Source organism: Syngnathus scovelli, chromosome 13 (genome assembly GCF_024217435.2).
Source record: "Syngnathus scovelli strain Florida chromosome 13, RoL_Ssco_1.2, whole genome shotgun sequence".
Lineage (NCBI taxonomy): Eukaryota > Metazoa > Chordata > Actinopteri > Syngnathiformes > Syngnathidae > Syngnathus > Syngnathus scovelli.
In genome coordinates, this window is record NC_090859.1 from 15,359,398 (window position 1) to 15,380,378 (window position 20,981).

Here is a 20,981-nt window from a genome sequence, read left to right on the forward strand (position 1 = left end):
GCGGCGTACATTTGGGAAGTTTAAAAGCATGAATGATGTTGATAGTCGCTCAAGACTAAAACACGTCTTTATGATGAAATAAAATGTTGCGGGAATGAAATAAGCAAAGCAGCACTTGTTCTTGCAATTGGTTATCACGAAGCAATTGTCTTTGAGAGCTTCATTTGGAGCCTGTATGGAATGAGTTCAACTGGCAGGAATAGCTTCTGCGATTGCTCGGCTGCCACCTGTGAGCGGTTGGCGAGTGTGCCACCTGTTGGCCGGCCATTGTGTGCGGGCGCCCGGGGGGGCGGACCGCGGGCCGCGGGCGGGCCGCGGGCGGGCCGGCGGGCGTTGAAGTGGGCGTCTCCCGGCGCTTATCGGCCTTCATTGTTGCTTTTGCGTCTCTCTTGTCACATGATCGCTTGGCCCCGCCCTCTTGCCGGGCCGGGCCGGGACGTGAAAGTGATGGATGGCGTCGGCGGCGGCGACGTTGGCGGTCGCGGCCTCTCGGTGACGGATGGACGGCGGGGGTGACTGCGGGGGGCGGGGCTAGGTAATGAAAGGTCAGCGCAGGCTTTTGTGCCTTAGCCGCCCGGCCGGCGCACTGCAATAACCTGTTAGCCTAGCCCTAATAACGCCCTCAATCATCTTTTAAAAGTCACGTCAAGCTTAACGCCGCGCCGTATTTCATCTCTATGCAAATAGCGCGGCGCCATTAACGGCCGGCTTCTCCGATTAAAGGCTCCGAACGGGCAGTGGCATGCGGGAGGGAGGGAGGGAGGGAGACAGGCCTTGTTGAGGTGACTGGGCGAGCGGGCAAGCGGGCAAATGGGCAAGCGGGCAAATGGGCAAGCGGGCAAGTGGGCAAGCGGGCAAGTGAGCGGAGTCAGCAGGGGGCAATCGCTCAGCCAATGACCGCCGAAGCTTTGGCGGCCCCGCCCCCTGCGCTTAAGCGCCATTCAGCGAAACTTGTTAACGCCATGCGTCGTGCTAATAGATAGATAACGGGGTTGCTTGGGACTTCATTGCTGCCGTGGAAGGGGGGCGAGCGGGGGACAAAAGTCAAGCAGCAGGAGTGGAGCCGGTTATTTGGCGTGCATTTGTGATTTATAAACACAAAACCAAACAAAAACGAGAGGAAGCTCAAATTTCCATAAATAAACAATATGCATGTTCAACATGGGAGGGAAATGTAGTTTAATTCAAAAGACTAGGCTAAAACATATTCAACGCATTATATTATATGTATTATATTATATTATATTATATATTTCATATATTTTAGTTCACGAGACAATTCCATGATTGTTGATGTCGATTAGCACTGTCTCGATCAAGCTCTCGCGAGATCCACGGGGAAAATAACGTTTGTTAAGTGCCAACGGCGGAGAAAGAGACACCGTGATAAATGGACACATTTTCGCTACATGAAAGTGGAGGAAAAAAAAAAAGTCCTTATGCTTGCTTACAGTGGAAGACATGGAAACAACCCCAAAGACACGTCGCAGTTCACCCCAAAGCCATTGTCGTGGTAAGTTAGCAAAAAAGTTTGCTGCTGCTAGTGGTTGGGTTTCTTTTCCAACGGCGCATGACACTTGCGCCATACAATGCTCCTACGTTAAGCGAACTCACTACATGTACTTGGCGATGCAATTGTGGGCGCAGTGGAATTTGGGCAAACTGAGGCGCGGCGCGTCGTGTCGTGTCGTGTCGTGTTGGTTGTTTGGTTGCTTGGTCGCCTGCTTGCTTGCTTGCTTGCTTGCTTGCTTGCTTGGTTGCTTGGTTGCTTGCTTGGTCGGGCAACTCCGAGAGGACCTCATCGATCACTCGCGGTCAAACCTGACTAGATAAAAACGAGATGAGGCTGACGAAATGTGATTAAAAACTAACAAGCGTGATTGAACCCGGACTAGAATAATATTCATAAAGAAAACATCATAATAATAATTATCATCATTATTATTATTATTATTAATTGTAGTCGTCGTAATAATAAAAGGCTGGTCAAACGAATACGTGTGTACATTTCTTTGTATGTTTGAGTGCACATTCATTTCCTAACGTATGCGCATTTGGGTGCGCTTGGTCGTGACTTGAGATTTAGCTGCCTTTGCGTGCTAGTGTGCGTGGGGGCATTCTTTGTGAATTCAATGAATTCATATCGTTTGCCGTTAAAGTCGGCGTCCCGGAAGGAAAAAGTCAAACCTTGTCAACTGCGGCCACGCGTGAAGGCCTCAGAGACGTTGCCGCCATCGGGGCAAGGGAAAGAAACGTGATTGGGCTGGGCTCGACATGGAGAGGAGGAGCCTAGCCTAAGCCGCAAACATTTGCTTCTCCTTTCCGAACGTCGGGTCACACCACGCAGGATGACATCACGGGTCTGGCCGTATTGATCAGGCGAAGGGTCGCCGGTGCTTTGAAAGCTTCCTAGGAACGCTCACCTTTGACATTTTGCCAAGAGGCACTCACCGGGATCGATAAGCTCCGCCCGCAAGGCCACTAGCACACCTCGTGAACTCACGACCCGGTGACCGCCGGCTCGCTCCCTGACTGCTTCCTGTCGCCGCACGGCTTCTTCCTGTGTCGCGGGCCGTGCGTGCGTGTTTAGTGATGATGGTGATGACATCACAGTGTCTCCGTGGCCACCATCAGCGCCTTCTTGACGGCTGGTGCAACCCTGTTGACCCCTGCGCGCACACCTTCATCCTCCGCCGTCCATTAGCATCTTTGACTGTGCGCGGCCGTGAATCTGTTTAACACACGTGTGCGCGGAAAGATGAAGAGGTCCATGATGCAAATTGAGAGCATCAAAGGCTCGTTAGCGTCATTGAACTCAAGAAGAAGAAGACGACGGCGGCCTTGTTTGGACATTTTGCGCACGTAGCTAAACATTTGCATGCTAACGAAGCTAACGTGACGTGCACCCAAATGTGTGTTTAGGTGGATGAGCGCCAATCATATTTTTGTGTCCGCGCGCGCGCGCACGCACGCACGCACGCACACGCACACACACTGCGCAAGTGTGCATGTTTGTCCGCGTGCGTGCGCGTTGGCAATGACATGCGTGACGAGGCTCCTGACGGGCATCCGTATTGCGGGATCAATGGCTCACATTTGCTAAACGGAGGATTGAAAAGATCGCGCAAGCCTCGGTGGAAATTCCCGAGCCACATTCGCATCGGCCGACTTCGTCCTCCTCAACAGCAACAAAATGACGCTCAAAGGGCCCAGTTAGCGGGTGATTGGGCCCAAGCCACGCCCCCTTTTCTCAACGTCCAAAGCGTCACCGTGGAACGAGATGACGAGGGTGTGCCTTTTGTGTCTTTGTTTGTGTTGGCGTCTCGCTTGGAGTAAATGGAGCACCTTGACAACGCCAGTCAGCATCTTGGCCAAGATGATCAGGCTTTTATTTTGAAGGGAACTCACAGTGTCTCCTAATGTATTGATGACCCGTCGCTATGGTTACAAGGTGATACACGGCGGCAGTTGGCGGGTTGACGCCAGTGTAGCGAGTCAAAGGATGTCGGGGTTCAGAGGTCACGGTGGGTGTGTCAGTGAAAAGGCAATGAATAAATGAGTGCTGCTAACAGGTTGTGTTTGAATAATGGTAGCTGGGGGTCGCAGAACGCCGCTGCAGCCCGCACAAAAGAGCAAGCGCAGATGGCGGTGGGCGACTTAAAGCAAGTGGGCGGCGGCTTAGTTAAAGGGAGTTAAGGCAGATGGTCCCGATGGTCCCCGGCGGTCGTGACGACACGCTCGGGGGGGGGGGTCGTGACGACACGCTCGGAGGGGCGGCCCGCCTCGCCCCACCCCGCCAATGTTTACTAACCGACCGAGGAGACAAAGTGGCGGACGCTGGTCACCGTGACCGCGCTGCTAATAGAGCCAAATTGAGGCCAATAGACGCTAATTGCACTTCAGTTGCATTCGTCGATGGGGGCACGCCGCCGCCGCCGCCGCCGCCTCTCATTGGCTGGCTAACGAGCACGTCTCCTCCTTCTCGTTTGTTCTTATTGCGGTGGGCAAACGCTGAGCAGTTGTTAAGAAGGCAAAAGTCACGTTGTGGTGGTGAAGGAACTCGTTTGCCAGGCTTAGCATCAAGCTCGCTCGCTCGCTCGCTCGCTCGCTTGCTCGCTCAAGGTGTCTCGCCACGGACGGACAAACTAGCACCAGCGCCAGTTAGCGACTGCGCTTTGTAAGTCAATTAGCTGGGCGCAATGTGATTAGGGGAAGCTCCGCCTCCCGCTAACCACACGCCGAGCGTGGCGTCGCTCGGGGATTAGCCGCTCTGCGGCTCTTGTCATTAGCGTGGCAATTGGATTTGAAAACACTCCAAAGCTTTTCAACGTTTTACGCCGCAAAGTCGCGTGAAAGGCGACAAACGTCGCCTTGCATTCCGTCCATCAAGTCAAATAATGAGCAACTTCCAAAAGTGCAAATTGTTTTTGACATGGCAAAAATGCTCCCAATCCCATCGGCGTGGTGCATGAACATTGCAGCGAGCGGCATGGCAAACGGTGGCCAAAAGGGGCCGCAGGTGTCAATGGGCTTGTGATGATGAGTTGTCGTGGAAACGCCCCCACGCGCTTACCGCTCACGCAGATGGGTCGGCGGCCGGTGTCACGCGTGGCTGCGGCCAGCGCACGCCTCCAATTTGGGCGCCATCTTTTCATTAGCGCTCGCCGCCGCGCACTTGATTAAAGATCACGCGCCGTGACTACGGCCACACGCCCGTGACACCGGTGGAACACCGCCATTATTAATGGCCGCACTCGCTCGCGGCACTTGCGTGTCGCTCGCCTGTCAACGTGGGGGAGAGGCGTTCCCCCCCCCCCCCCCATTAGGGACCATCCGTCACTGTCGGGACCCGGCGTGATGAATAGACCCGGCGGCGCACGTGTGTTTGAATCCGCTACGGTGCGTTGGGGCCACAGAATGGGATGAGATGGGGTTGGATTGGCAGCCGGCGCACGCAATGGCCAACTGGACCGCTGTTGAAGTCGCCGTGGCTTGGCCCGGCCCACACGTGCCCCCCCCCCAACGCGAGCGAGCCATCCATCCATCCATCCATCCATCCATCCATCCATCCATCCATCCATCCATCCATCCATCCATCCATCCATCCATCCATCCATCCCTCCCTCCCTCCCTCCCTCCATCCCTCCATCCCTCCATCCCTCCCTCCATCCATCCATCCGCCGGCTAGCCAGCCATCAAACATTCATGCTCCAATCTTCCGCATCATGGTGTTCCAGGGTGAGTTCAATTATTCAACACTTGATCAGCTTGACGTTCCTCGTCGCCTGCGCTTCAAATGTTCCCCTTTCATCAAGTGAATGAAATCGCTCCTAAGCAAACTGCAAACTGCGATTTCGACATCGATGACTTTTTCTTCTCCAATTTTGCTCGGACCTCACAATATGCGGTCTTTGCCTTTTAATTGATTCCGGGATTCATTGAATTGACGCTGCCGCTTCAAAGGAGCAAGCAACAGTGGACTTTGTTGAATGGAGACAAAGCTTGGAGTCCAATTGAGGGAGCAAATCGAAAACATTGCAATGGATGCCGAGCGAGGTCCGGGAAACCCATTTGGATGAATGAAGCAATTGCAGCAAAGGCCATGACGGAGCCATGACGGAGCCATGACGGAGCCATGACGGAGCCATGGCGGAGCCATGGCGGAGCCATGACGGAGCCATCTCGGAGCCATCTCGGAGCCATCTCGGAGCCATCTCGGAGCCATCTCGGAGCCATCTCGGAGCCATCTCGGAGCCATCTCGGAGCCATCTCGGAGCCATCTCGGAGCCATTGGCTTTCCGCCCACCGTGAGCTTGCGCAATTCCTCCAGCGGTGCGCCCGCTCCCCGTTTCTGGATGTCCGGGCCCGGCCGGCCGGCCGGCCAGCCTCTCGTGCACGCGACTTTAGGGACTTTGCGTGATGAATGTGCAATTAAGGAAACCTTGATGTACGTGGCGTGGGTCGCCATGGTAATTGTAAAGGAAGTCATATGCATAAAATTAATTATGCGGCGCAGTAAGGCCCATAAATCAGCGTGCCGTCAATTCCGGCGGGAAAGCTCGGGAGCGCCGTGCCGGGGTCCCGCCCGCCCGCCCGCTCGCTTGCTGGCTGGCTGGCCGGCCAGGCAGGGATGGAGGGAAAGAGGGCCGGCCGGGAATCGTCGCCTCTTTCTTCCCAATCGGGGAAGTCATCTCTCGTCTTCAAACAGGAAATGAACTTTTCCTCATTTGGATTCATACGGAGCCTGGCGCATCCTGTTTCCCGCCAGCCGCCGGGGACCGCCCCGTAATCCTCCGCTGGCGATGTCACCGCGATTAACGACTTAATGAAGATCGTTAGCGCGTCGGCGGCTTTTTTGCAGCTGCTCCGTAAACGTCGTCGTTAGCTTTTATTTTGCTTGCCGCTTTCCTCCTTAATCGTCTACGTCCCGACGCCGCCGAGGTGGGAACGTAGCGCTACGCTAATGACACTCCGGCGAGGCCTTTGCCACGCATAGGCAAGGGGAGCGAAACGACGACGCTCGCGCAATACCAACCTTCGACGAAAATGCGAGCACATGGTGGTACTGCGTTGGCACGATGCTATCGCAACATTAGCATCACGCTAACAGAACAATATCACCACGCTGGCACAGCATTTCAAAATGCTAACGAGAATCTTTCACAGTGCATTAGTACAATGTTGCCATTTTTGTCCTTTTGTCTTATTTTTGGATTGTTGTCATTTACATTGTCAACATAGCATAACGGAATAATGCATCTTTTGCAAAAATGCTAAAAACCAGACAAGGGCAGGAAGTATGAGCGGCGACCAATCCTTCTTTAAAAAGCTAGCGTGTTTGCGGCCAGGCCGTCCGTCCTTGTGACCCGGCGCCGACCCGCTGAGCGTGACGCGGGCGGCGTGTCAGGAAATGACACGCTTTTAAAGACATGCCCTGTAGCCCCATCCCCCTCCCCTCCCCTCCCCAACTTTCTGTCTGGGACTTGCCAAAACTTTGAAAACTTGTCCAAATATTACAATTGGCCTTCAACGCTCCGGCGCCATGTGTGCCGCCAAGCTGTGTAAACCATGCGCACGCTCACATAGTATGCGCATGCACGCACGCACACACACACACACACACGCACACGCACACGCACACACACACACACACACACACACACACACACACACACACACACACACACACACACACACACACACTGCCACTTTGTGGGCTAATTGTGTCCATTAGCAGCATGCAAATAATCTTTGTGTTTCTTTTCTTTGTGCTTTCAATGTGTCTTTGATGCTAATCACAACAAGCGTTGGGGTTTGTGCAGTTAGTGAGAATGTTGTGCTAACGTTTGATGATGACACGCCTCACGTCTACCGAGGGGGGGGGGGGGGGTCGCGACCTCCCACGTCCAGTGGTGAATGCTGGGAAAGTTGCCGCATGTCACATGGCGCTCAGCACATGAACCGCGTTAGCCGCATTCTCACGTTGCCCTTGTCATTTTTCCCACGTACATTATTGTTTGTGTGTGCGCAGTTAGTTGAGTGAGCAGGTTTGAATCCCAGCATACACAAAAGCGCACGCACACGCACACACACACGCACACACACACACACACACACACACACACACACACACTTGTGGTTGCGGCGGTGTCCTTGACAAAGTGACAGGTATCTAACCCCCCCGCGTTCACCCACAAATGTCAAGAAGGACGACGGCAATTGGCGGCGATTAGCGAGCGCGGCGGCCGTTTAAGGACGTTTGGCGGCAAGGCTCGAACGGGAGGTCTCGCGTTTATGATGTCATCGCGCCATCGGGGGGCCGTTAGCCTCGACAGCGGAACGCTCGGGGTGGGACTCGGCGGGCGCCAGAGTGCCTCATCAGCGCGCCAATCCTGCCGCTGTCCAGACCACGTGCACTCAAACCTGCCGTGGCCTCGTCGTGCACGTGCGTGCCGTGAGCGAAAGCATCTTTACGTTGATGCGTGTGTGTGTGGAGTGTGTGCGTTACTACGCGTGCGCTTGTGACCTTCAAGTGAGCATGTAGGTCAGAGGCACGTGCGCATGCGTGTGATAGCGCTTGGGGTGAGGCGTGCGAGCGTATGGCAAGCGCGTGACAGCAGCCAGAGTGGAGGCGCCGGCCTGTCCAACGCGTTGTCCGTGTTCATTGGCGAGGGAGGGAGGGAGGGAGGGAGAGAGAGCGGGCCGGGCCGGGCCGGGCCGGTAGCGTTGACGGCATCGACCTTCGTACGTCAGCGACGTTGGCGCAGCGCGAGCTCGCTTCCCCATCGATTCTCCAGCGCATGATGTCACACGTGCCGCTAGTCACAGTCAGACGTTCTGCGCGCCGTGAACTTGTCACGAATGTTGTCGTATTATTTCACTTTCTCTCCACGCGTGTTGAGTTGTTGCTTTGCCCATGTGTGTGTGTGTGTGTGGAAATATAATGTGTGCGTGTGTGCGATTGCTGTTTGAGACTTGCGTGCGTGTCAATGGAGTGTTTACCATTTGGTGTGTGTGTTGGTTGCGTATAGATGGAGTGTGCATGTCAGAGGTTGCGTCTTGTGTATCCTGTCTAGTCAATAATAAAGTTAACGCTTGTGCTCACAGAAAGTTAATGAGCGACCTTGCAAAGTCGTTAGCATCCTCGCACACGCACACGCACACACACACACACACACACACACACACAGATCCTCACTGTCACTGCTGCCTGGGACCCCAAGGGATTCCCGGAGATCAGGTGACGGCACAAAGCAGCTGACCACAGAACATCACCACTTTTTGGACATGATCAACAACGCTCGCAGTCACTCGTGGCTCAACTGCTTGTGAATGAATGGCTAACGTGAGGATGAGAATGAGGATGAGGAGGAGGATCATTACACGTTTGCCACATGACAAGCAAACAGGAAGGAAGTACAAGAAGGAGGACAGGAAGTAGTCTGAGTGTGAGCGTGTGTTCAGCTGTCTTGTATTGAAATGGGCACATTGGGCACAAAGTCATCAATTCCTATCTGGTGCGCACGTGCGTGCGTGTGTGTGCGTGCGTGTGCAAGGAAGCGAGCGAGTCAGCGAGGATGAAAATGAAATTGAATGTTGCCTTCATCCCCACAGCGGCGCATAAATAAAAATGTGGATTAGCATGAGCGCCGACAACACGCCAAGAACACAAAGTTGCATACACAAACGTTGACGCTCGTCTGCAGCAATACGCGCACAACACGAGACCTGCATGCCAGAATGTGACACACCAAATTTTCTACACTACACAAACACAGTAAAACAGACAGCATACACTCGCACCCACGCACGCACACACACACACACTGCGCACTACAGTCTTACAGATGAGCGTGTTTTCCGACGGTTAGACCTCGTGCGCATTTTGTGGTCTCAGGCCGTTGTCGCGCTGTCGGCGTGGCGACGCGCTAACAAGGCGCTCACAACAAGTGTATCGGCGCAGCGCAGGCGTTTAGTGGGGGCGTGCCCCGCCGTTTGGCTACAATGCTCTTGTTGTGGCGGCTAATTAGCGCCCTAGCGGGATAACAAATGACGGAGGGTGGCCATTTTTATTGCTCCGGGGGGGAGTGGGCGTGGTCACTGGACAAAGGAGCTGTCAATCAACACATGTTGGTCTTTGTGCCACAACACGAGCCATTGAGCTCAGCAACATTTTGTTATCTTTGCGCAGCGCCAGCGTGGACAATTTATTGCCTGCCGTTTTGCACGGAATCGTGAATTGGAAAAGTAGCGAGCGTCGTGTCTTGTGCTACCTGTGGACCGCCGCACCATGTTTTCTGCTCGTGCGCTTTGTAGAATCGTGTTCAATGCGTCGTGTTTGCGTGTGCATGCGTGTATCAAATGGCGCCTTGTGAAAAGGGGCCATTAGCGAGCATCTTAATGGCAGCAGATTGTCGGCCATTTCTGCGTTTGCGATAACCTCGTCGTGCAGATTGCGGGAGATAAAATGGGCGGGGTCGGGGGACCGTTGGCCGGGAGCAGTCTCGTTAGTCAGCGTACAAACCAAGGCGTGAAACAGCTGCTGTCAAAAAACAGGAAGCGCTCAAGACGGCGTTAGCAACGCCAGCGGCGTTATCTGTCCCACGCGGCGGTGGCGGTGGTGGCGGCGGTGGTGGCGGTGGTGGCAGTGGCGGCGGTGGCGGCAGCCCCCTCCCTCCCTCCCTCTCCCCCACACAGCCACACACACTCACAGCCACGTCTACATGTCCACGTCTTCACATCTCCATGCTGACAATGATGGACGTGTCCCATTAAGCTGCTCTCCAGCAGCTGTTGTCTTCTCCTTTTCACGATTATTATTATGAGCACAGCATGAAGCACCTTGTCCAGTTTTGACAAACACTTGATTTTCGCCACTTTCCGCCACTAATGCTATTTGGGCAGTATAAGCTTAAGGGAAGGTTAGCAACAAATGTTTAGTAGCACACAGCAGCAACAGTCGCACGATGTAGGCACAAAAGTAGATTGTATATACATCATTAGCACCACACGAATATCAGCAGGCCTGTAGCTAAACACGCTAACGAGTGCTAAATCTGCACTGACATTGTTATGTTCGCATTAGTCTATGCTAATACCGTGTTAGCATTTACTAATATGGCGTCAGTGTAACGCGCGCGCGTTCTGCTAGCGTAGCGACAATGTTGACTTGGCATTATGCTAATGGATGGCTGCGCTCTTATTTGCCGGACTGTAGCCTCTCACTTTGCCGGCCGCCCCTCCGCCGCAAAAGGTCGAGAGTGGCGCGGCGGCGTTCGCTTTTAGCGAGCAGATGAAGCAGAAGACAAAGTGGCTTTTAAGCTTAGCGCTGTAGTTGCATTAAGGCGCCGTCCGTCTTCATTAGCGTTCCGCTTGTTCATTAGCACCTCCACGCCGCCCCGTCAAGGTTGAAATAGACGCGGCGAGACGACCAATCATGAACGACCGTCACGGATGACCATCAGCTCTCGGGCGAGGCGTGCCGCTCCGAGTTGCCGTTAGCATTAATCGACCTATTAAAGATGAAACATATCCACGGGGGGGGTTAGGGTTGATGTTACCCTCGGGCCACGCCCACTCAACTCTGCTCGTCGCCATTAAGCAAAATGGAGCTTGATGACCACCTCGTCACCTATGACCTCGTGACACCTCGTTCTCAAAGAGACAATGAACACGCATCGTCATGGCGACGACGACTCTACACACACGCACGCACGCACACACACACACAGACTGGCCTTTGTTGGTTTGAAATGCAAATGCACATACGCGCTAAGGTGCAAACAAAAGCGCAACATGAGCAACAGAAGCTGGTGTCTGACTTGTGGCGGTCAACAGGTCTTGTGAGCACGTGACCACGAGGACGGCGGCCATGCGGTCACGTGACGACGACGATGGGCACGTGGTCAAATGACGACGGATGGGCTGGGCCGGGCCGGGCCGGGCCGCTCGCCAGTCGAGGTAAGAGCGCTCGCTCGCTCGCTCGCTCGCAGACAAACAATCCTGTCGACCGGCCAATGGCAGGGCGCACGCGCAAATAGCCTCTCCATGCCAGTGCGCGTGCTGCACGGACAAACAAAGGAAAGGATTGGTCGCCATTCCCTTCACTTTGCGTCAGGCATGTACAACGGACTGGTCGGCAGCCCATCAAAAGGCACCGAATGAGCGACAGACAGGTCGCTTGCCACATTTCGACAAACGCGCTTTTGCGACGTGAGCGTTAAAAACGAGCACGTGCAAAGGCCGTAGCTGGCGTTCAAACCCACAAGCGCTGGACTGCGAGCCAGCCCCGCTCATCACTAGTCAAAGACAAAGATGCTTTATTTGACTTTGCGAGCTTTTAAAACAGCGGCGCACGCACGCCCACACGCACGCACGCCCACACGCACGCCCACCCGCCGCCGCCGCCGCCGCCGCGGTGTGCCGTGCTCAAATAAACCTCTTTTGTGTCTCTTGCGTGTCTGACGTCAGACTCGCCGTGAGCGAAGTCAACACAGAAAAGTCGAGCACGCGCACACGCCGGCTGCCGCCGCCACCTCGGCCTAGCGTGCGCGTCTCAACACGGCGCGTGTGGTCAAACACATTTGCGCACACGCGCCGTGTACTTTTGGTCGACTCGCTGGGATATTGGACTTTTATGGTAAAAAGAAACATTAACAATCTGTCAGAGTCCAGATGGGCCAATCATAACACACGCACACGCGGAGAAAAGCACAGACGTGCCAAAAAGCAACGCATGGACGCATACACACACACACACACACATGCAGAACATACATTCAGTGCGCAAATAACCACGCACACATTCACATACCCGCAGATGTGACACACGCAGATGGATGCACACACTACACAAGCAATTAACAAATATGCGCGCGCGGGCGCACGCACACACACACACACACACACACACACATTCTCCTGATGTACACACGACCCACATTGTGTACATACACAAACACGCTCGCGGGCACATTGTACACTTTTGCAGCACGTTCTCGACTTATATCACCACACCCACAAACCAAAAGGCACACGGACGGGCCTGTTCATATGCACACGCACATTTTCCAATAAATACAAAAATGAGATCACTTCAAATAATAAACACCTTTCACTGTTGCATTGTCATGTGAGCACACATATTCACGGAGCAAAACGTGTCCGGCGGCGGCGGCGGCGGCTGCAGCATTGAGGGTAAGCCGAGCGGGAATGCGAGATGATGTCATGGCCAAGCGACGGCGCTCGTTAGCGGCCATCAATCAATTAAGAAGCACTTAGCGTGATTTAATAACATTTGCCTGCTTGGTTAGCGTTCTAATCTCATTAGCTGTTAGCTTCTGGGAAGCTCGGAGGTCGACGCTCACCGCGGACCGAGCGAGCGAGCGCTCGCGTGACCCGAGTCCAACTTTTGCCTTTGCCGACCTTCAAAATAGGCAACGTAGAGGCCCTTGGCTTGTCGTGACAGCGGGCCGGAGCGGCGCCCGGTGCTAACGTTGCACTGGTGCGTTGAGCTGATGCTAATTATGGTTGTGCGTGTCACTTTGCCAATCAACAATGGTATAGCATTCTGCCAATAATGTTGCAATAGCATTGTGCTATGTATGTATGTATGGATTGGCAGCATTTGTAATATTGCGCCAACAATCGGGGCTTCTTCTCTTAGCCTCGTGCCAACGTTGCCTTAGCATCGGCCTTCCAATTTGCTGGCATTGTGATAGTATTGCGCTAAGCGTGCCAATGATGTAACAAATTTCGGATATTGTGACAATCCTGCGTTAGCCTTGTGCTAACCATTTGTGAACTATGTCATTGTGCTAGTGTGTTGTTAATCTTGCATGAGCATTGTTACAACATTTTGCTAATATTCCGTTGGCAACCGCGCCGTGCACCTTTGCTGACCTTAACTCATAAAAACGTGGGTGGCATGTAGCCCCGCCCCTTTCACGGTTGTCCCGGCGACCGGATGATTCAATTACCCATTGATTAAACATCACGTGAGTGGGCCTAATGATCAATAGCGCGTCTAACAGAAATGTGGCTAATGCTAACACGGCTATGTTTGACAGCAATCAATCAATCGATCGACGGATCGTCCGTCGATCGGTGCGGCCTCCCCGCCGAAGGAAGCGTTAGCGCGTTACCCATCGATTTGAAAGCGGACACACACACACACACACACACACACACACACACACACGCAAGGTGAGGCTTTTATTGTGGCGGTGCGCGTGGGCGGAGGCAATGATGGGATGACCCGGCGGCGGTCTCGGGGGGCAACATGTCTGCTGGCAGACGCTAAGCGATTAGCGTGCTAGAAAAGCAATAAGGTCATAAAAATTGCATCTCGCTCCGGAACGCCGCCGTAAATCCGCGGCAGGTGGGGCGGCCCGGGGTTGGGGGCCTCGGGCGGGACGGCGGAGGAATGACTTTGAAGAGCTCGTCATCTTCAATCTATTTTGCCGCCGCATGTCGCCGCATAGCCGCACTTCATTACGGCCCGTGGACGGCCCCGCCCTCGGGCTCCCCCTCGGGCCCCCGGGGGCCCGGGCGGCTTAAGACCTCATCAGAAGCTTCATTGAACGCTCAAGTCTCCTCATCGATCGGCCCTCCAAATTAAAAGCACCATTTGCGCTGATCCGCGCTCCTAATGCGCCGCGCTAAGCCCCGCCCCCAACACATGCGCACAAATTAGGAGCGCGCAAACGTGACACGCGCACACAAACAGACACGCAGAAAATGGCCAAACCCACAAAGTGTCAAATAGAAGAAAGAATAAATATGTCATGAAGGGATCTGTGCACGTGAAAGGGATGGAGTGGGGGTGGTGATGGGTGGGGTGGGGGGGGGGGGGGGGCGTCAAATGAAATGTTCCAGGCTGCATCAAATTCAATTACATGCTGCTCACTCCCAACTACACCGACACGCACGTGCAACAAGTACACACAACCGCATATGCCTTGCGGACGGACCGGTGCGCAAAGACGCACAACCTGAGCAACACGCCGGCATCGGCAGAGCGCACGGCACGGCACGGCACGGCACAACAAACACAACGGCACGCGTCGGCAACACAGCTAGCACAATGCGTGTGCAATGCGGCAGAAGCAGCAGCCGCCGCGCCCGCCGCGCCCGCCGACGTGCCGCCATCTACGAGACGCTCCAATTTCCTCCGCCACTTTGTCCACTCGACGTGGGCGGCGGAAGGAAGCGTGCGCAAAAGCGTCGCCTCGCCGGGCGTCTTTCCTGCCCTCCCTTTTTTAATATGAGACACCTGCTCTCACTTCCTGTTTGCGCCGCTTTGGCTTCCTGTTTACACGGCGTGTCATCCATCAGCCCGGCCGCGCGCGCGTGAAGCCATTACGGCCACTTGACCCCGCCCCCGACGTCGAGCGAGCGAGCGGGCGGGCGGGCGACGCTGGCCAACACGCTGCACCTGGCAGCCTTGGCTTGGACATTTGCCCAAAGCTGGGGATGAATGTCACACCGCACCCAACAAGCCTTTGCCCGTTACTACACCCCCGTCCGTCCGTCCGTCCGTAGGGGTCGGTTACACGGTGACCAGCCGTCAGCGCTTGTTCCCACGCTCTGACTACACGCCACTGTGAGAACATGCTAACACATGCGAGCACACAAGACGTGTCACGCTGCGACGACAACAGCGACATACTGTTGTGTCTTTTCACGTGCCGCTGACATTTGTTTCACTTTGAATAGTCGTTCGGGCGTCGGGACAAAGGCGAGGCACGTGTTATCGCGCCCATATTCAAACCGCGCCAGCGCAAGCTAACAAACGCCGCTGCCGCGAGGATCGAGTCAAAGGGCCGAGCGCGGTGACGCTCGCCGAGCATCTTCCTACTTCCTGTCCGTAAGTGCGGCTTGTGTCGGGCGCTGCCCCCTGACCCGGCGGCGCTGTGCCAACACGATTGCTTTTGTTCTGTCAAGAATATTTAAAGCGTGCTCATAAAAGGCCAAGCGCGGGTCGGGTTGGGGTTAACAAAGCGGGTTAACCGCCTCGGCGGCGCCGCGCCGTCTCGCCGACCTTACGCGCCGTCAGCCGTATCGCCGCGGGTCGCCGGGGTCACGTTCAATTTCCACTCGCGCCGGCGGAAAATGAAAAGTCGTCATTTGCACAAATCTGAATAATTCACCGGGGCCGCCCGCCGCTGATGAAAACACGCCGGCCGGGATAAAGGACGCAGCGCCCCCCTCCCCGTATCCCCCCCGCAGCACCCCATCCTCGGCGGCTAATGATGAATCTGGCGGGAGAATGATTCGAGCGTCCTCCCGGCCGCCGCCGCCGCCGCTCCCTGTCGACATCTCGAGTGATCGCCAATCAATTAAGATGGCCGACAGCCAACGTCTCGTTAGCGTCCGATTGGACCACTTGATTCACCTCCGGGGGCGGCAGCGGCCCCTCACCTGCGAGAAGGAGGCTGGGACGTTTTTTTGCCCATTATGCAAATCCAGCAAGTAAGTGAAACCGACCAAAGAATGAAAGAATGAATCCTTTGAGCAGCATTAAAACTTCATCCATCAGGAGGGCCTGCGCGGGGGGCGGGGCGGGGCCGTGCCGCCGGGGTGCGAGGCGGGCCCGCGCTGTGAAATGAAAAGACACCAAAGCTGATGTTTCCTGTGCTGCGCTCGGAAAACCAGCAGGAAAATGATGATGATGATAAAAATAAAAAATCTCTCTTGTTAATCAAATTAAGACAGACAACAGAGTGGTCACCAGTGTCGGAAAACCAGCATGAAAATGATGATTAAAAACAAAACAAAAACCTCTCCATTTACTTCTGTAAATCAAATTAAGACAGACAACCGAGTGGTCACCAGCAAGTGTCCGGGCACGGGCGTCATCCAATAGCAAAGAACTTGTGGACACAAACATGGAATGGACGCCAGCCAGTGTCGAGGAACGTTGAGGCATGCAACACACTCGTGAGAACCTTGAGGGGCGAGACTCTGACTTTTAGTCATTGACGAAGCTAATGTGCTCATGCGAATGAATATTTTCTCGCCGGCCCTCATGCTATTGCCGCATTGGGAGTAGTGACGAGCCAATCACTCCAAAGCTGATTAGAAACTCTTAAGTGTCTGGGTTGCAAAGTAAAGCCCGGCCAGCTGCCCGCCCGCTCGCCCGCTGCCCGCCTGCCACAACCCGCCCGCCGCCGCCGCAACCGTTTGACCTGTTAAGGCAAGCGCGCGTCACGTGACCCATGTGTGGTGGTGTGGCGCCACCTGCTGAACCCAAAACGCTCAAACACGCGTTTCAAAGAAAAAAAGGCTGTTGGTAATACCGCCATCCAATTTTCATATTACATACAGAGTAGGAAATGATTGTAGAAAATACAATCGACAGGTTTGGTGGGAAGAAGTAGGTAAAGTTGTCAAACTTATAATGGGATGGTAGGTACACACTCCAACACGGTAGGTGGCGGTAACGCGTGTGGCTGGAGCAAGATCGCGCGGGAATCGCGCATCGTTGTCTCAGATCGAGTGATCACAGCAACGTAAAGAAGATGGCGGAGCCCTCGGTTCGGATCCCCGGAATTGTTTTGTCTTCTTTATTGTTTGAGCACATCAACAAAGACTCGGACGTGGTGAGGAAAGAGCCGAGCAATTGGCACTTTGTATCTGGAGCGGCTGGCCGTGTCCAGGCTTTGGCCGAGCACCGAGTTAGCATCACAGTGCTGTCTTGAATTCGTTTAGGTTGCTAAAGTCACGTGGAAAGTGACGTGTCGTGATATGTGTTTGTTTGTTTGTGCTTGCGGTCTTTGTCACTCTCCATTGCACTTTGACGCGAAATAACATGTTTTAATCTTGTGACGTGTGAAAGTGAAGCGCTCCTGTTGAGCTGCACTTGATGTCGGTTTGTTGGGCAGGAAGGTTTGATCCTTGGCGAGAACCACGTGGAGGAGCACGTGACCATCAGCGACACGCAAGAGGACCACGTTCACCTCCGCCGAACGTCCAGTAAGCACGGCAGGAAAACGCCACGAGCGCACGCACACACACACACACGCACACAATCTGCTAGCTTAATGATGAAGCAGGATGGCGGCCCCTGTGGAAATGGGACTTCACAACTGCTCATGGAGACATCCAAATGTTGAGCCAAGCCCTAACCTTTGAACACTGTGAAATGCCACAGGTCTCTGCATTCCTTTTTATTATGCTGCCTTTCTTCCAAGAGCTCAGTGCCGCCTCGGCATGTTGTGCTACTTTACTACGGTATTACACTTCATGTGTGCAAATCCAAATGTTCTACTTTGACATCAAAAATAACATGTCCACTTTCATTCATTGAACTCGTGCGATGCGTTGCAGGCGTCCACAAACACGTGTGTTGCCACAAACTCGACACGTGAGTCCCCTCCACACGATCACGTCACATGATGGATGGAGGCCAGAAATAAATATCACGTCATGACTCTGTGACGTGTGTGCGTGTGCGCAGCTGGTACGACGCAGCGGGCAGGGTGGACGAGGAGGCGCTTGGCAGGCTCCTGGGGGGAAACCATCGGGATCTCCTGATCGGGTGGTACCGCCAACGCAGGAACTCTGAGCGGCGAATGACAATGCGTGAGAGAGCGGTGCACGAGAACTTTCGGGCGGCGCTGCGCGTGCCGCACGCCGTCTTCCTGCTGGTGACCCCCGCGGCGCTGGCGGAGGCCGGCTCCACCCACCGCGCCGAATACTCTGCCTTTGTCTCCGGCAACAGGTGAGGGAGGATGTCGCGGCGGTGCCATGACGTCATTCTGATGTGATGCTGTGGTCCGAAGGCAGGTCCCCGTGGTGGTCACCAACTTGGCCTCGCTGGACCATCGGGCGTACTGGACAGCGTCGCCGCCGTGCCGGACGCCGGGCTACCGCCGCGCCGTCGGCCGCCACAGGTAAGGAGCGCTGGCGCCGAGGTGTGCGGGGCTCCCGACTTGCTTTGCTCTCCCAGTTCCACGTTGCTGGACGCCAGCGGTCGGGCGGCGGACGCGGAGGCGGTCAACGGCATGAACGAGTCGCTGCAAGACGAGCTTCGGGTGAGCCGGCCAGGCGGCCGTAGAAACTTGGCTTTTATCTGCTTTGACTCGACGTTTGTCTCGCTACGTTCACGTTGAGGGAGAACGAGCTTCGAGCCTTTGGCTTGCTACCGGAGGGGAAGTATTTCAGTTTGCTTTTCGGGCTTTTTAGTGACAAAACAGCACATTGGTTGTCACAGCGCTTTCCGAGTGAGTGAGTGACGCGACAGTTGGGACGGCCTATCACGACAAAATCTTTTCCTTTCTTGCGCTCCATTGAAACTCGCATTGGAGAAAGTGAGCGAGGAAGCCATCCGTATACAACCGCTGTGCTGTGCTGTCTGTCCTCACTTCCTGACCCCCTCCCACTTCCCTGGACCAATCAGAGGGCGTGCGGCGCCGTGGCAGACAGCGAGCGCGCCGTGCAGAAGACGCTCACCGAAGTTTGCGCCCTCAGGAAGAAGCTCGGTGACAGCGAGTCGGCCGCGGCCAGCAAAGGTGAATCTGAAACGCATCAATCGGCGCCACTTTGGCAGGATCGGGAAGTGCGCTCGCGCCGGGCGCTCGGAAAGTCGCCGACGCCGCCCGAGCCTCGTTGCCTTTTGTGTTCCTGTAGCAACCGTTCTAGAGTTTATTGCTGTATTGGAAGAAGTGGGCTAAAGGTGGACACCATGCACTTGTTTACTGTCCCCAGCAGAGGGCGTGGCCGTCGCAACAAGGAACCTGCGCCTCCGGCTGGCCATCGGCGCACTCGTGGCCCGCTCGCCGCTCTTTGGCTCGTGTACCCTGACGCGCGACGCCTTTCCCGTGCTGGAGGCCGCGCGCGACGAGATGAAGCGCCGACCCGTCGCGGCGGCCAAACGGTCAGCCAAGAGGAAGCGACGCAAAGCCGACGCCGCCGCAAAGTGATGTCAAGAAAGACGGCACCGTCAGCGGTTTTCTGACTTTGCATTTATTGGCCAATGACGAAAAGGAGGAGCTGAGGCGAGGCGAGGCGAGGCTAATCCACATGTTTGAAGCTGCAGATGTTGGGGTCCCGCATCAACTCGGGATGTTTGTGCGTCACTGACATGAAACCTAAACAAACACATGCACGCGCACACCATTTAGAGGCCAATCTCTTTTGTTTGGCCCATGGAAGTGAGCTTTGTTTTGCCTTAGCGCCATCTTGTGGCACTGCTGCTTCAAGCTGCGAATTCCATTTAAAGGAGAGGAAATGCCATGACTTGCCTGCCAGTTTTGTTTGTCTACATGTGTTGCACCGCACCACATCACACTACTGCGGGTGTGCAAATGTTCATCAGGCCACCTGAGGCTCCGTTTCACATTCGGTGTCAGCGTTTAGCTGGAGAAAGTTGCTTGTTTTGAATACCAATCTTTGCGAAGGAAGCCAAAGCAGAACAACGACGGCTGGAAAAAATGACAGCTGCGTGTGGCAAAAGTTGCGTGGTGTCTTATTACCTACCCATAGCGTGCGCCTTCTTGATGGCCTTGGAGATTTCTTTTTGTTTGCGTCCACACAAGCCTGGCATCAAGACATTAGTATGTTGGTTGCCCGTCCAATCGCATCCGGTCGCGGGGCCGGTGGGACCATCGGGCGGGCCTTACCGGTGATGTGGCGGCCGTAGATCCTTCCCGTGTGCGGCGAGATGAACTGAGACAGAAGCTGCACACAAACACCGCGTTTAGACTTCCACGGAGAAAGCGGACATGGTTTCGAGCTTTGGGCGCAATACGAAACGAAACGAACCATACAAGTGAGGTGCTCTTTTGGTTTTGTCGCCATTCTGCACCCCGAACCGAGACTTCATGCGCGCAGGCTTTTAAAAGGCTAGTCGCTGATGTTGTCGCTCGCCTGACTTGAGGTTAGGGTTAGGCACCTACCTGGATGTTCTTGAAGTCGACGGTGACGTCGCAGAGGACGCAGCCTTTGTGCGGCTCCTTGTACGGATTGCTCATCCTGACAAACTGCCATCGCAGAAGACAAGGGGCGAGCGTGTGGTTATGTCTCGAATGTTGTCCAAAACCGAAGAAGCAGCCGGCGACTCACCGGGTGGTCTTTCACTTGGTCTTGGCCATCGGATGAAACGGGCCTGCCCGTCAACGCTGCAACACAACAAGACTGAGGATTAGCATTATGCAGCCAACATTGTCTTTTCCCACTAAGTTACGTTGTTCACCTGCAGCTTTGCTCGCGTTTCGGAGGCGCGAAAAGACCCCAAACAAGAAATACGTTCGCTTGAGAGGCAACATTTTTTTCTTTTCTTTTAAGACCTAATGCGACTCGGAAGTTGTACTTATCTACTTCCTGTACGGCCCCGTTGCAAACATGCGTTGTTCCCCCTCATGATTTTTTCCCTTTCTTTCAACTCCCTTCCCAATGTTTGAAGCAAACTTTAAAACAATGAATCCCAAGGCCACTCGGACTGGAAGCTTGCAAAATGAAGGGAAGAACATCTCGCCTGC

The 20,981-nt window shown here is 54.7% G+C and overlaps 2 protein-coding genes across 6 annotated transcripts; one reads left to right on the forward strand and one right to left on the reverse strand.

Annotated features, from left to right (window-relative positions):
• Positions 1-1,338: 1,338 nt before the first annotated feature.
• LOC125979500 (BRCA1-A complex subunit Abraxas 1) lies at positions 1,339-19,740 on the forward strand. 5 transcript variants are annotated; one of them, XM_049737783.2, is made up of 9 exons: positions 1,339-1,513; positions 11,338-11,460; positions 17,385-17,475; positions 17,830-17,866; positions 17,960-18,223; positions 18,285-18,395; positions 18,452-18,536; positions 18,902-19,013; positions 19,210-19,740. In XM_049737783.2, exons 2-9 carry the CDS (start codon positions 11,410-11,412, stop codon positions 19,422-19,424), a joined length of 966 nt encoding a protein of 321 aa, XP_049593740.1. In that variant the 5' UTR covers positions 1,339-1,513; positions 11,338-11,409; the 3' UTR covers positions 19,425-19,740. The 5 variants fall into 5 exon arrangements, with proteins under 5 accessions (XP_049593740.1, XP_049593742.1, XP_049593741.1 ...); XM_049737782.2 differs by lacking the exons at positions 1,339-1,513; positions 11,338-11,460 and adding an exon at positions 16,761-17,102 and having other exon boundaries at positions 19,213-19,740; XM_049737780.2 differs by lacking the exons at positions 1,339-1,513; positions 11,338-11,460 and adding an exon at positions 16,776-17,102.
• On the reverse strand, positions 19,448-20,979 carry mrps18c (mitochondrial ribosomal protein S18C). The gene is made up of 6 exons (XM_049737797.2): positions 20,696-20,979; positions 20,566-20,621; positions 20,400-20,483; positions 20,124-20,181; positions 19,981-20,040; positions 19,448-19,592 (listed from the first exon to the last, which is right to left on the reverse strand). The coding sequence occupies exons 1-6, from the start codon at positions 20,766-20,768 to the stop codon at positions 19,516-19,518; spliced, it is 408 nt and encodes a 135-aa protein (XP_049593754.1). The 5' UTR covers positions 20,769-20,979; the 3' UTR covers positions 19,448-19,515.
• Between the last annotated feature and the right edge of the window lie 2 nt (positions 20,980-20,981).

What these genes read in the sequence shown, in the direction of transcription:
- mrps18c (XM_049737797.2), bottom strand. Translation starts at nt 20,768, where the DNA reads ATGTTGCCTCTCAAGCGAACGTATTTCTTGTTTGGGGTCTTTTCGCGC. An exon ending in CTACGGCCGCCACATCACCG is followed by an intron (nt 20,041 to 20,123) that starts GTAAGGCCCGCC and finishes TCTTGATGCCAG; the next exon opens with GCTTGTGTGGACGCAAACAA. An exon ending in CAAGAAGGCGCACGCTATGG is followed by an intron (nt 19,593 to 19,980) that starts GTAGGTAATAAG and finishes GTGTTTGTTTAG; the next exon opens with GTTTCATGTCAGTGACGCAC.
- LOC125979500 (XM_049737780.2), top strand. Translation starts at nt 17,022, where the DNA reads ATGGCGGAGCCCTCGGTTCGGATCCCCGGAATTGTTTTGTCTTCTTTA. An exon ending in GCCTTTGTCTCCGGCAACAG is followed by an intron (nt 18,224 to 18,284) that starts GTGAGGGAGGAT and finishes TGTGGTCCGAAG; the next exon opens with GCAGGTCCCCGTGGTGGTCA. An exon ending in CGCTGCAAGACGAGCTTCGG is followed by an intron (nt 18,537 to 18,901) that starts GTGAGCCGGCCA and finishes TGGACCAATCAG; the next exon opens with AGGGCGTGCGGCGCCGTGGC.